Source organism: Carica papaya, chromosome 2 (genome assembly GCF_054855325.1).
Source record: "Carica papaya isolate Zhongbai chromosome 2, ASM5485532v1, whole genome shotgun sequence".
Classification (NCBI taxonomy): Eukaryota; Viridiplantae; Streptophyta; class Magnoliopsida; order Brassicales; family Caricaceae; genus Carica; species Carica papaya.
In genome coordinates this window covers 1,484,092-1,498,493 of record NC_142310.1, presented here as the reverse complement: position 1 = coordinate 1,498,493, position 14,402 = coordinate 1,484,092, and the positions used below count along the sequence as shown (strand labels likewise).

The window sequence follows — 14,402 nt, the reverse complement described above, 5'->3', positions numbered from 1 at the left end:
TTTCAACTCCCTTCAAACTTTTTTTTTTCCCTCTGAATAGCTTCTTTTTCTAAGAATGGTTACGAAACCATTATCCTTCCAATAAGAGAGAGAGAGAGAGAGAGAGAGAGAGAGAGAGAGAGAGAGAGAGGAGGTTTTTGCTGCTCCATGAAACCAGTTTGAGACACACAGCCAATCTTCCTTCTTGGATCTTGCAGACAAGCCGAGAAACCCTCAAGATGCAACCCACTAGATCCAAGAAACTTCCATCCCTTAAAACTTAGAATGAATACCTAAACGTGCCCTTATACTTGTTTCATTTTACACTAAAAGTTGAACTTGAATCACATATAACTTGGACCATCTGATTGTAAATCACAAACCTCATTTTTCAAAAATGTTTCAATATCAGTTTATATTGTTTTAAATGAAAATTTCAACTCTTTCCAAACTAAATTAGATATAAATTCCATTCGCCTATTTCAAACATAGCCCAAATCTTAATGATATGAAAAGAACAAAAAGAAGACTCTGAAACCCATGGAGAAATTGACATTTTTCTCAGTCAGGACGAATCTCTTCTTTGATGGAAGTACAAGCTTGAATTACATGCATGAAAGATACGAAACCCAAATCTTTTCCCCAAGAAAAGTCCCACCAAAGTCTCAACCAAAGTTGTTGGTGAAAATGACATTAACGAATCTTTCACTTAATACTACTGCTTTCACCGAAGGGACTTCGATCATCGAAAGGAGAAAAAAAAAAAAAAAAAACACCTATCTATAGTTCCCTTGCTCTTAAATGACATGCTGCTTTACTCAAGAGAGAAGGTTTAGCGTATACAGGCAGCAGCTGCATGTTGGCAGAGAAGAGATCGAGACAGAGAATGAAGAAAAAGAATCTGATGGTTAACATTTTATTTACCCATGAATGATGAATCAATGATACCATTTGTTATTCCAATTATACATCGCAGATATGTTCCACATATAATCAGAAAAACATCGGTAACATCTAAACACTCTACAAATAAGAGACCACCAAAATATTGGCTCTCTTCCCCCAAGACCTTACCACTCATTCTGTTAAAAAGTTTATTCTATCTTTCACCCTTTTTACAGTATCGAGTATGCTCTGATCACCTCAACAATTGGTGCTCGGCATAATGGGCACTTTCCCCCGCCACGAACCAACTCGTTTGCACATTTTGAACAAGTGCACATGTGCCCGCATCTGCAAGCAATTTCCAGTTTTAGCAAAATGATGTTGTGTAAGAAATTTCGCACCTCTTCACACATCCATTTGAGTTTTTTTGTGAATGAATAACTAAAGAAAAGGACACCGCCACAGGTGATGCACAAAAATATCAGCAGGCTTACCTGTACAAGAGAGAATCAATATGGCTGTCACAACAGACACAGCAAGTCCCTTTTCTTACGTGACCCCATCTCGACCCATCCTCCGAGGTCTCTGCACCCAGTACTAAAATATAAATCATTAATGAGACTCCCAACAGAGGGGACAGGAAGTAGATAATCAAGCCTATTAATCTAAAAGAAAAGGATGATATTCAGGAAAATCTAAAAGGTGTCTCCACAAGGTGATCCTTGACGAGAATAGAAAAGCAAGTATGATCACAGAAGAAAATGCGCACACCTTTTTCACCACCAGATCGATTCAAAGCTGCAGATACTTCTTGTCTTACAGAGCGCTGCAACTCCAATTGCATATCCATGCAGGCCTCAAGCATCCTCTGCATGTGGCTCATACCTTGCTGAAGCCGCGCCATATCTGCTCGCAGGTCATTAATAATCTCCCATTCCTGAACCAGATCAGCAGCCACGGAGAACTTAGGAACATAAAGATGATAACAAATATCTTACCCAGGTTTCATCACCAACTAAGCTGATACAATCCACAAAATCAATGAAAATGATATCTTTAGAACTAGCTTAGGCAAAGATTAAGCAGTTACCAAAGTATATTTATATTATGTAAACGTGAGCATGAAACAAGACACTCGGAATCATGATCTCTAAAAATTCAAAATTGTATGAAATGTCAGTCCTAACATGGCAGCTAAAATTCCTCTTTCAAGATATTTGGTGATTGATACTATGTTATATCCAAATAGCAGCAGGTTCCGGCGTGGTTTTACCTTAAAATGCTATGGAAAGTACCAACAAAAATATATTGAAAATCCTAAAAACTCAATTTCTCAAACAAAAAACACGATGGCCAACAAAAAACTCCATGAAAAACAGAAGATCAAGGTCATCAGTAGGTTCAGTTCCAATCTTGAAGTAATATGGCTTACTATTTCTGAACGGTGCACGCTATGACGAGACCAGCTTGTATGATGTAAATCCTGGTGCCATATAGGTTGTGGTGGAGGCACTGGAGCTGATGGCAGCACCAGTGATGGTCTGTTAATGCCATCGCGTTGGTCCTCATTCTGTTCATCCGTCTGCTGATCCTGACCCTGCTCTGGTGAGGCAGGAGTTGGTGTCGGTACATTTCTATGCAGATCCCAGTCAATTGGAGAACGACCTTGCCTTTCCACATACGATTGTATTAACTGGTCCAGACTTTCTCGGAAACCACTACGGAGAAGATTAGAAACGCTTCTCCTACAACATTTGAAAATATAATTAAATGTCAAAGCTAGATCCTATTTGCTTAGCACATAAAAGGAATGCTAAAACAATCAAACTACCTGCTCAAAAGCTCCCTGAGTTCCATACTGTATACGTTCTCATCATCAGGTGGATGAAATCGGTTGAATCTTCTAAAAGGAACTGCTCGACGAGCTCTGGGTGGATCAGCAGGCACTTCTGACCAATTCTCAACAGTTTCCCTAGAGCCATCCTCATGCCAAACCCGATCATCTTCCTGTAGGCGAGCTTCTTCATTTACACTTGCAGTAGCTTCTTGACGCCAATCAGTAACCGGATTTTCTTGCCAACTTGTACCCATCTCATCTGCATTACCTTCCCTCCACTCATTGAACTGAGTGTAAGCTGCCTGCTGCCAGTTTCCTCTCTCATCTCCCGTAATCTGTTCTTGCCAATTCCCTCCTTCATTAGAATTCCCCTGCCAACTTATACTCTCAACAGCAGAGTTGCCCTCTATACCACTTATTTGATCAGGCAACCGATGACCTGCACTTTCCTGATTCACTGGTTGCGAATGCTCATTGGTTTCATCTTCAACATTCTGTGAGGTATTTGCTTGAGCCACATCATTTCTAGACTCACTAGGATTATTGTTAGATGTGGTTTCAGAATTGCTGCTAGCTTGACTGCGTACGATAGTTTCTAATCTGTTGCGGAAACCTTCCCTGAATGGGAAAAGTAATTTATTATCATGAAACAACTACTGGCATGCATGCTGTCCAAACAAGCCAGAAGGAATTTTAAATAAAACGTCAAAGATGGAGCCTAAAAGCAATCTAAAAAACACATAAACAGATTCATTAACTCTACAAGATAAATGAAAACTAGAAATCTGGAGAATATGCCATGATTCAGAAGACAATGAAAGAGCGAGCAAGAGAGTGGAGGAATACAAATGTATCATTCAACAAGCTGGTGAAAAAATGTAAGAAATCAGCACGTCCTGCCCCTTCTTTCATTCTCAGAAGACATACTAACACATTGCTCCTTACATCGTTCTGTCTAATTAACCTATCGTGAGATAACGGAGATCTCTTGGTTCCTTTATCCTTGTCTGGGTAATACGGAATTAGATAAAATACTAGTAGGATGACAGGATCTTGTCTGTCAATGAAAATTGTGAAGTTTTAGTTCAATGGTATGCATTTAACCATTCAAAAACCATGAAACATCTCTTAAGCTTTATTTTAACCTGTACATAACCATACTTTTGCCCATGGGCTTGGTGCCCTTGTATCAAATATTGAGAATCATCACATATTATCTCGTATTAAATGTACGAGGCTGACATCCAGGTAATTTGGAAGTTGAGATAAAAACAGTTAGAAAGGCTGCCATAACCAGACTACTGAGCATATAACTGAATACATTTAGACAAAAAGAAAAAAGGACCTATTCTTTACTGGCAATAATCATATGGTATGCTTCCTTTCAGATTTTGCTATATGTCATACAACCTCTAGATGCAATATGTACCATAAACAACCATCCAGGCCAGATAAATAGTTATTTTCCCCCTTTTTTGTAAGTATAACAAAAATATGATTAAAGCTCCCTGTCATCTTACATGGGTTAAATCCATGGATAACAAACCTACCTCAAATAAATTGAGGAAACTCCTGAAAAAATTTTAGTTGTAAATCAAGGACCAAGAGAACTCTAAACATTAATAAGCTCTTGTTTCCTACAATTGCACCAATAATCAAGCATTAACCTAAAAATGAATAAAATTAAAGAGATAAATAAGAAATAACAAGCATTTTATCTCCTAATAAAATAGATTCTTCTCATTGAATATCACCCTGATCAAGATCAAATCAAACATAAGGAGATAAAAATTTTCCCTCGTCAGATCCAGAGAACATGAGTTCTCCAAAAATTAGAGAGAAAGAGAGAGACAGAGAAAACAGATGCCACTTTACCCAGAAGATGATCTAAGCACTAAAGGCTCCAGGAGAAAATATATATCCAGAAGGCCATTCAGAAAAAAAAAAAAAGAAGATTCAAATGTTTCATATATATGGCATAAGGCTCGCAGATTCTATACCTTAGACCAGATACAGTATGCCGTTGTCTTAATTGAACTAGTTCACTTGCCGCCATTGAAGGTGGTCTCTCCTCTTCAACAGATCTTTCATTTCGCAGGAATCTACCTCTCAGTAGCGACTGTAGAAGAGTTAAGATATTCATGATTAAGCCATACCAAAATTTGTGCATATGGAAAATGACCAAAGCCATGCTCAGAAGTTAACCAAGAAGGTAAGAGTCGCCGACTCAAGGTATGCTCATGAAAATTTGAAGGGAAAAAGAAAAGTCTAATAAAAGTGTGAATGAACTTCCAAACTAGCTTACTGACTAGCTACACTTCCATAAAAAGAGGGGGAAACGATAAGAAAGGATGATTATAAATGGATTGTAGCATACCCCAAAAAGAAAAAAATTTATATCACAAGATTTTACAGCAAAAAAATTGATTACTAAAACAACTCTTCATGCATCTTACAACTCAAACTTTAGTTTTAAATTGAATTTTCTCACTTCCCCGCATAAATTATCAAGCAATTGAAACATAAAAACATGCACAGCCAGCAATTAACAACAGCATATAAAAAAATAATAAATAGATAGAGAAAAAATAAATTTTCATGGTAACTAACTAACCTGAATACGATTTCGATGAGCAAAGTCAGAGACAGCCCGGTGCTCCAACAAACCCTGGAGTTCCCGCTGTCTTTCTCTCTCAATTCTCACAAGCAAGTCAAGCAGAGCTTGTCTTCCACGTAACCTCAGCATGTCCCTGCGAATGTGTTCCGGTTGCCCTTCATCGTTATCAACAACTGATCCTTCACGAGCTTGGTCAACTTGTACACTAATTCCAGCTGTCTGATCTTCCCTCCGTCCCCCACGAGCTCCTCTCTGCTGACTCGTCATTTGCACCCATTCCCGGACAATTCTAACCCTTTCACGCTCAGTTTCACCAAGCCATTCTGCTCTAGTGCTACCATTCCTCTGAGTGACATTGGATGCATGATCACTGATGCCACTCTCCATCCATCCTCGAACAATTTGCCTCACCCTCTCTCTCTCAACATCACCAAGATCAGGAGATTGTTCTCTGCTAGATGAATTATTATCCCCGCGTTCAACCTGTGACCCCATTTGATCATGTGACCAAGTCCCATAATCATTCTCACTCTCACTAACATCCCCCACACTCCCCTGAATCTCACTCCCGCGACTCCCTGACATATTTGTATTTGTGTTAGATTCAACATTCCGCCGCTGCCTCAACCTCTCCCTCACCCTCTCACGTGCCCTATTCAGCATGTGCTCATCCTCCAACTCCCTCCACATTTGCAAAATGGTTGATGCCTGAGTACTCGGCCTCTCTACAGCCCCCTGTCTCCTCGAAGTAGGTGACTGTGATTCTCTCAAAAATGAGGAGTCAAGCATCGAGACCGTGTGCAAACCTGCAAGCGCCATCAACTCCGACTCCCGATTCCTCCTCTCAATAGTTGTTATCATCTCTTGTGCCTGACGAGCAGCCCACCGGCTCAAAATCCGGGAATGGCGCCGTCTGGCAGCTGAGGATTCTGCCAAATCATCACCCTCAAGATCTGACCTCCGTCTCCTCCTCACAAGTTGGTCCCCTTCGTCATCCTCATCATCCGGACTACGAGTCGAGCTACACGACGCAAATGACATACAATCATCCAAGTGCCCGCGCATCAATTCCTCTAATCCCCGCTCGAATTCCGTGCAGGCATCATTGGTGGATTCAGGCTTTTGTTGCAACGGCTGAAAGTCAGTCATTCTCACACCTAAAAGAAAAATCCCTACCTAGTCACCAACGCACTCACCGACCACCACCAGTAACCCCCTTTCTCAATGCAGACAATAAACAATATACAAAACCCATCCCCTCTCAAAATCCTAAAAGCTGACAACACTAATCGACGTCTAAATCGATTCTCAAAAATAATTCAAAAATAAAAATAAAAGAAACAACGCCCTAATAACCGACAGAGTCCAACCTGATCAAATAATAAAACCAAATAATACAAACCAACCAAACAAAAAAAAAAAAAACCCGGCATTAAATTTGATCAAAAACGAGGTGATAACAGAAATAACATCAAAATTAGAAATAAATTGATTCGAAAAACACAACGGGAAGACGAAACTGAGATTGTAGGGAGACAAAATAAAAAAAAACGTACCTCGGACGCTCTCTGCGAATACGTGCTTCTACCTTTGCGAAAAGCAAAGACATAAAAGGAAACACAAACAAAACCCTAGCTTTTCGTATTGAAAAAACAAAATGGCTATGGAGTAGAAACAGAGAAAGAGAAATTATTGGCTGAAGAATTGAAAAAGGAGGGAGAGAGAGAGAGAGATCACAGGAGAATGATGTGAGAATTTATAAATTACATTCGATATGAGGAAGAGAGAACGAGAGAGAGTTTTTAACTTTTTCACTAATTTAATATTTAATATTTAGTTTTGTTATTTTTATTATATAATAATTTTAATTAATGAAACGAAGAACAGCGAGTCTAAAGGAAGAAGAAAGAGGAGGGGGAAGCGCCGATCTACTGACAAGTGACACGTAATCACTTTTTTTTTTTTTTAATTTTGATTTTTTCTTTTCTATTTTTATCATTACTTTCGCCACGTCATATGATGTCACTCTCTTTATTTATTTATTTATTTATTTATTTTTATAAATTGCCTATTAATTAATTTTTTTTTAAAAAAAATAATCTATTATAATATTAATAGGAACTTATTATTTGAGAATAAATTAATATGTCTTTAATTAAAAATGTTATTCATGTTTTTTATTAACAATTATTCTTCGTGTTTAATTTTAATATCATTTTTATTTTTAAAAATTTAAAATAAAATCAAGTATTAATGTTCGGTACAATTTAAATAATTATGAACTCGAATTAAATTATTTTTTTAATTTAAAAATTATTTATATTATGTTATAATTAATATCTTTAATCACATTATTTAAAAATTTTTATGATTATATTACGGAAAAATATTTTGGTATATATTACATACATGTGTTTCTTATGTTCTTATTTTTATATGCAATTTTGTGAAATAAATAATTGAACATATTTTATTTAGTAAATGGGTCGATCAATTTTTTTATTTAAAATATTATTTTTTATCATATAAAATTTGTCTCTATTAAATATATACATACATATATATATATGGTAATTGTAGGATAATTTCAAATGCACAATGTGATTTTTGTAAAATTTGTCAAAAATAATGTTCAAGATGGGTGTTTATTATATTAATCTAATAATAAAAAATGTTGTAAGCTAATCCAATTCAGGATAGCATATACATACACACACACACACACACACACACATATATATATATATATATAATAAACCTATAGCCAGAGTTAGAAAAGGTTTAGTAGATATGTATACATATATATGTGTGTGTTTAACATAATGAAAGCATAATCTAACAAGGTCTGTGCCTGTTATGATTGCTTCTCCCTTCCAATTAATTATTTTATTTATTTTTTAAAAATAAAAACACTTAGTCAAACTTATTATTAAATAAAATTAATTACTATTATTTTTTAAGTCGAATTTTTAAATTTAATTATAAATTTTCTTATTCTTAGTCTAAAAATATAATAAATTGTCAAATAAAAATTTAAAATGTATACATTGAATACTCAAAATTAATGGAATGAATTTAATTTTTGTTTAAAGTTAGAAAAATAATTTTGATTTAATGTAGTGGTAACAATGGATATCATTTTAATTATAATAATTTGAGTTTATTAAAGTAAATTAATTGTGAATATATGTAATGAAGTATCTCTAAGCAAATTAATTATACAATAATTGTAATTAAATAAAGTTGGGACCTAATGGAAATAGCTTCCTTAAATAATAACAAAATAAACTATATGTATATGTGTGTGTGTGTATACATATATATATATATATACATGATAGATTTAGTGGATCAGAACATTGATCCAACAAAGGTGGACATGTTTATATTATTTTAGTGGAGAATAAAAATAAATCCAAATTCATATTCCTTAAATAAAATTATACATACATGGTGAAATTGGTGTATATATATATTTTTAAATATAATTATTAAAAAATTAAATATTTTTATAAAATATTTATTTCGTTAAAAAAATATAATAAATTTATTTTCACAGAAAGTTTAAAAGAAAAAAATCAAAGACTTGTCTTGTCTTCACTCTTGTCACCCTTCATTATACATGTTAGTTGCCATGCCTTTTTCAATTTCCCCTTTTTTACTACCATCTTTATTTAAAAAAAATATATATATATAATGAAAAATAAATATTTATAAACATATCAATTGTTAAAATTTTAAAATTAAATAATAATAATAACAATAATAATAATAGAAGCTGAGTACTGTTTGGTGAGTCTCTAATGATAATTAATTAATTAATTAATTAATTAATTGAGATTAAGGATTTTTAATTTTTACTCTTTACAGATTTTGGTTGGTGGGTGGGGGAAAGGAATTTTAGAACTAAACCAGTTAAATATATTATAGGTCAAAATATTATTATTTTAAAATATTTAAATTAGTGTTTCTGTATTTTTTTACTTTAATATTTTTTAAAAAAAATTTAAATTAATTTATCGTTATTAATGCACACTAATACTATTAATAAAAGTCTCATGTATAATCATATTAAAATATATATTACATTCTAATTAGATATCATGCGTTGGATAATACGATGTTTTATTTAAAAAAATTATAAAATTATACTTTTTTTATACGTCAGATGATATATCATTAAATATATATATATGAGATGACATATCAATATATATGTATATTGCATGTGTGTGTATTGGTAAGCACTTTCATCTTTTAAACTATATACAAAACTTATATATGTATATATTGAAACTTATAGTAAATACTTAAAAGTGAAGGATAATACATGTATATTCTTAAATAATATACTTAATCAATTATTTCAAAAATATAGTTTTTAACACATTTTTTCTTGGTGTTCATAACATGACATGTAATAAAGAAGGCTTTTAAACAAATTAATCTATAATATTATATACTAACTAAACTCCTTTAATTAGTGATTGGAGAACAAGATTCTCTTAACTTGCTTTATCTCAAAGTCAAGAAAGTTAGATTTATAAGAAGATATATGTGTGTGTGTGTGTGTATATATACACAACTTATTTGAAAGGTTAAAAAGTTCAACTAATAAACCTCATGATCATCATGATATTATAGGTTAAGAATATGTATGTACATATATTTGTTTAAAAATTTTAAAGGGTACTTAGTTTATTAATAAGCATGCCCAAAAATGTTATACACACATATATATGTATATATGTTTGTGTATGTATGTATGTATACAGCATAATTATTTGGGTAGTGGGGCCATTGATTGAAGGGTTTGAACTTTGCCTTAAATATTGTTGTTTTTTAATGAAAAAGTTGTCCCAAAACAAACCTATTTTACCTAATCATTGCTATTGAAGACTTAAGAAATTATGTTTTAACCATAGAAAAAAAGAAGATAAATAAACTTAGAAATTCTGAAAATCAAAAACCTTTTCCCATTTCATAGACACAAATTTGACAAACAATAAAAATATGGACAACAGATTGAGCCAATTTCTGATCATATGCTTTGGAAACCTTCATCTACAAGTTGGAGAGTAATTAACAAGGCGTTCTTTTATTTTTTTTGACCGAGTTAAATTTTAACTCGTGTATTATGTTTTTTAACAAACTAAACATTCTGTAATGATTAATTTCTTTTTTAAATCGTGGTAACTAAAATAAAGTAAAAACTCGAACTAATATTTTAATCGTTAAAGAAAAAATATAAGCAGTGTCTTTTCATGTTACATGAAAATGATGAATTTAGTATTTTAATAAAAAAAAATGATGACTTTCGATGTATCTTTAGTGTTAATGTGAGTGTCACCTAATGATTTCTTAGGAGACTAGTTTTTGATGAGGAGATCAAGGCCTGATAATCTTTTTTTCAACATTTTTGTTTAAAATGATATTAGAGGGATTTGTTGCTATAACTAAAAAGGTTATAGGGTTGGGATTATTCTTTGGAGTTGAGTTGAAAGTCTACATATATGAACACTTATGAGAATGTAAGAAGAATTAAAAACGTACATATGAACAAATTGTATGGCTAAGTAATTAAAAATATCTTTAATTTATAGATCGATTATCATGTACATCTCTGTATAATTTTTATAATTTGTTACCATGGTAGAAATGTCGTGGTAAAAGCTTGGGGGTTGTTCTTAAGATTCTTGTTTTTTTTTTTCCATTTAGTTGGTGAAATTTTGAAGTAAATAGTTCTAAGAAGACAATAACTTTTTATAAATTTTACCATATAACCATTTTCAAAAGACTCTTTATTTCACATTTTGCTTTCTTATCAATATTTTATATTATGTCTTATACTATTATAATAGAATAGTAGATCTATTAGGTTTTTTTTAATCTTGGTCTTTAATTATCTAGCCATTTAAGGAAGCTACCATACCTAATTTTTATTAGGATCTAAGAGAGAGAGATATATATTGAGTCGGGTTTAACATATAAATTCCTTCAATATTTGCGAACTCGTTGTCTTATGCAAGAATTGACATGTATCTCCTCGATGAACACCCTCCCTTCCTTTATGATCAAGTTTTTCATCTTTTTATTCAAGTTTTCATGATCTACCTGCACGCTCATCACTTCTTTTACATTTTGTCAATAGCTTTAACAAAGTTTTAGAGGATTTATAGATAAAGAAAAACGAAACTGATAATTATATATTATTTTTTATGATAACAATATCAAGTTTTCACAAAGAATGTTACTATCTTTAATGTTTTATACGCTTTCCTACATATCATTTGGGTTTAACCACTTTAAAGTATCTTTTATGTTTGTCACTAGTACAAAAATTATTTTCCTTTTTCATAATTTTTGGTACTTTTATTCTTTTAGACGTAATCAATTATTTGAATTCTTTTTCTTACAAAATTTTTTAAAATGATACATATAGCGTATGTCTTCTTTGTTACACAAAAAAGAAAGGATGACCTCAAGATTCCACATAAACCTAAAAATCATCGAAATTTTTTTTGTCATGAGAAAGGATATTTCGATACTTAACTTGGAATATAAACACTTTCAAATAGTAATAAAGAGGTGGAAAAAAAAAGATATTTTGAGCACAAAGAATGTCAAACTTTTTAATTTGATTGATGATGAAAATTTATAATGATGACTCTTGAATGATTTGTGTTATTTGATAAAGTTAAAAATTTGATTATTGATAGGAGTAGTTATCGTATAACAAAAATTATTTTTCTCATAGAAGCCGAATAGATTTATGACGTGAATAATAACTAACTTATTTCAGTACTTAATAATTTGTGCCAAATACTTTATGCTTGCTCTATAAGATACCGAGTCATAGTCTGACATGTCCCTTTTTATGATACTTAAGTAACTTATTTTGAAATGTCCGATACTTCCTCAAATACTGTATTATAGGTGAGATATATTTGTATCTTTAATAATTAACGACTTATATTAGGTACTTAATATTTACTTATAAAATTCTCGGTTATTTTCAACTACCATTATAAATTAAAATTTTCGAACGTGGCAAATTAATTATAAAATATGCAACTTTTTATCATTACAAAATTTCGTTTTAAATTATTATTTTTTTATCATTGAAATTTGCTAACATGGTTGTAGTTCATGTTGCATGTGGGTATGAACCCTAGTAAGAATGGGTACATGATCATGATTTATGGCAAGAATTGATCTTGCATGTGAATCTATCGGATTGTAAGCCTTTTTTTTTTTCACATGAAACAATATAAGTCACTCCAAAATGGACCTAAAATTAATTATTAAATAAAGGTAAAAAGTACATCTGCATATTTCTTATATATATACACTTATATATAAGTGGGGTATAGTTTTTATATCGATCATATCATATTATATATATTATCTAGTTGTGGGTGTATATATATATGCGTCGTTATTACAAAAAATAACTAGTAATGTGCAAGAGTCAAATGGAGATCAGTACGACTCATATGGGGAAACACAGAGGAAAGAACGCAGCGTGTCGCCATGCATGGTCGTGGGCTCCTCCATGAACATTCCTTCTCTTCTTCAACTTCATATATATCTATATATATATATATATAGAGAGAGAGAGAGGCATATATATAACATATACACAGAGAAATACACCTTCCAAACAACATCTGACATCTCTGAATCAAGACATTATAAACCGACAACGTATCATTTAATTCATATTTGATTAAATTTTATTTTTTTTGGGAAACTCAAACATATATATATATATATATGTATATAAAATATAAAAATAAATTAAAAATTAAATCATTATGGGAATAGCAAAGGAATTTTGAGAAAATATACACTTAATAATTTATATATATATATATCCACGAGCATGTAGACAATAGCATTGGGATAAAAGATAAAAGAATGGTGAATCATTGTACATGTATGTTAGGTTTTGTGTCATTCAAATATATTTTTCTTTTTCTCATCACCATGCAAGTTGTCTTCTTCATCTTCCACATCATTCTCTAGGGTTTCTAGCAAAACTCCATCTCCAAGAAGCCAGAAAATCATTCAAGTTAAGTGTATGTATACCCCTTGGAGTTACATGAAGAATATATAGCTCGATCGAGGGTCAGAAATGGTGGCTCCTTTGGGGAACAAATCATGTTGCTCTTGTCAATCATTTTAATATTTTCTCTCTCTTTTTTAGGATCCCAAGGAGTAATTAATTATGTGCAGTTGTTTTACATAAGTGTATTTATACATAGGTGTGTGTTTATATATGTATAAGGATTAATTAGAATCCTAAGTTGTTGAACGTAGGCAAATGGCTAATAATTGTATTCTTTTGGGTCCATTATGATTTTACCATATATATGTACATATGTAGATTATATGTACATATATATATGTATGTATATACTGTTTTAATTAAATTTAGACAAGACTATGTAAATGGGACAACTATATGTGTATTGGATAACCTATTAAGATAAGTAGACAAGTAACTATAAAGTCTATTGTAAATGTGCTTTTGATTCCTAAATCAATAAAAATAAAAATAAAAACAATAACAATATATAGTATAGTAGTAAATATAAAGATTTAGTAATTTATTTGTTATGTACTCTTTTACATATTATATACAGAGGTTTTATGTGTATAATTCTACTGGTATTTGTTATTGAATATGTCTATATTGGCTTTGAGTAATAGACGTAATGATCATCTATATTAATTGCGAATAATTGGTTGGCTTTAGCATTCTTCAATAAAGAAATGATTACGAAAGAATAATGATAGTATTGTTAGTAGAAAATGATTACGGGAGAAGAGCGACTCTTTTTCATAGTATGAGTTTTCGCTTTAAAAATTATTACTAAAATATTAGATATATGTGTCCGCTGAGTCGAAATGTCATATGTGATCTCCATCTGGTAACTTTTTATGTAAGTTTCAAAATAAAGATTTACTTATTGCCCCATTTATTTTATATTTTAAAATTTTTTGCCAAAGGTTATTAGTTAACTACTTTAGACCATAACATCCTTATGTGACTTTTACATAAATGTTTCTTTCATTATC

The 14,402-nt window shown here is 31.7% G+C and overlaps 1 protein-coding gene across 2 annotated transcripts; it reads right to left on the bottom strand.

Annotated features, from left to right (window-relative positions):
* Positions 1-866: 866 nt before the first annotated feature.
* LOC110814600 (RING/U-box superfamily protein) lies at positions 867-7,140 on the bottom strand. 2 transcript variants are annotated; one of them, XM_022042125.2, is made up of 8 exons: positions 6,875-7,140; positions 5,316-6,688; positions 4,702-4,820; positions 2,696-3,319; positions 2,297-2,609; positions 1,636-1,801; positions 1,359-1,449; positions 867-1,212 (listed from the first exon to the last, which is right to left on the bottom strand). In XM_022042125.2, the coding sequence occupies exons 2-8, from the start codon at positions 6,465-6,467 to the stop codon at positions 1,095-1,097; spliced, it is 2,583 nt and encodes an 860-aa protein (XP_021897817.2). In that variant the 5' UTR covers positions 6,468-6,688; positions 6,875-7,140; the 3' UTR covers positions 867-1,094. The 2 variants fall into 2 exon arrangements, with proteins under 2 accessions (XP_021897817.2, XP_088068637.1); XM_088212511.1 differs by having other exon boundaries at positions 1,359-1,461; positions 6,875-7,139.
* Between the last annotated feature and the right edge of the window lie 7,262 nt (positions 7,141-14,402).

Excerpts from the sequence above, each read along its gene's own strand:
- LOC110814600 (XM_088212511.1), bottom strand. The coding sequence starts at position 6,467 with ATGACTGACTTTCAGCCGTTGCAACAAAAGCCTGAATCCACCAATGAT. Across the intron at positions 3,320-4,701 it reads CATACTGTATCTGGTCTAAG|GGAAGGTTTCCGCAACAGAT; the intron begins GTATAGAATCTG and ends TTTCCCATTCAG. Across the intron at positions 1,802-2,296 it reads GCGTGCACCGTTCAGAAATA|GAATGGGAGATTATTAATGA; the intron begins GTAAGCCATATT and ends GATCTGGTTCAG.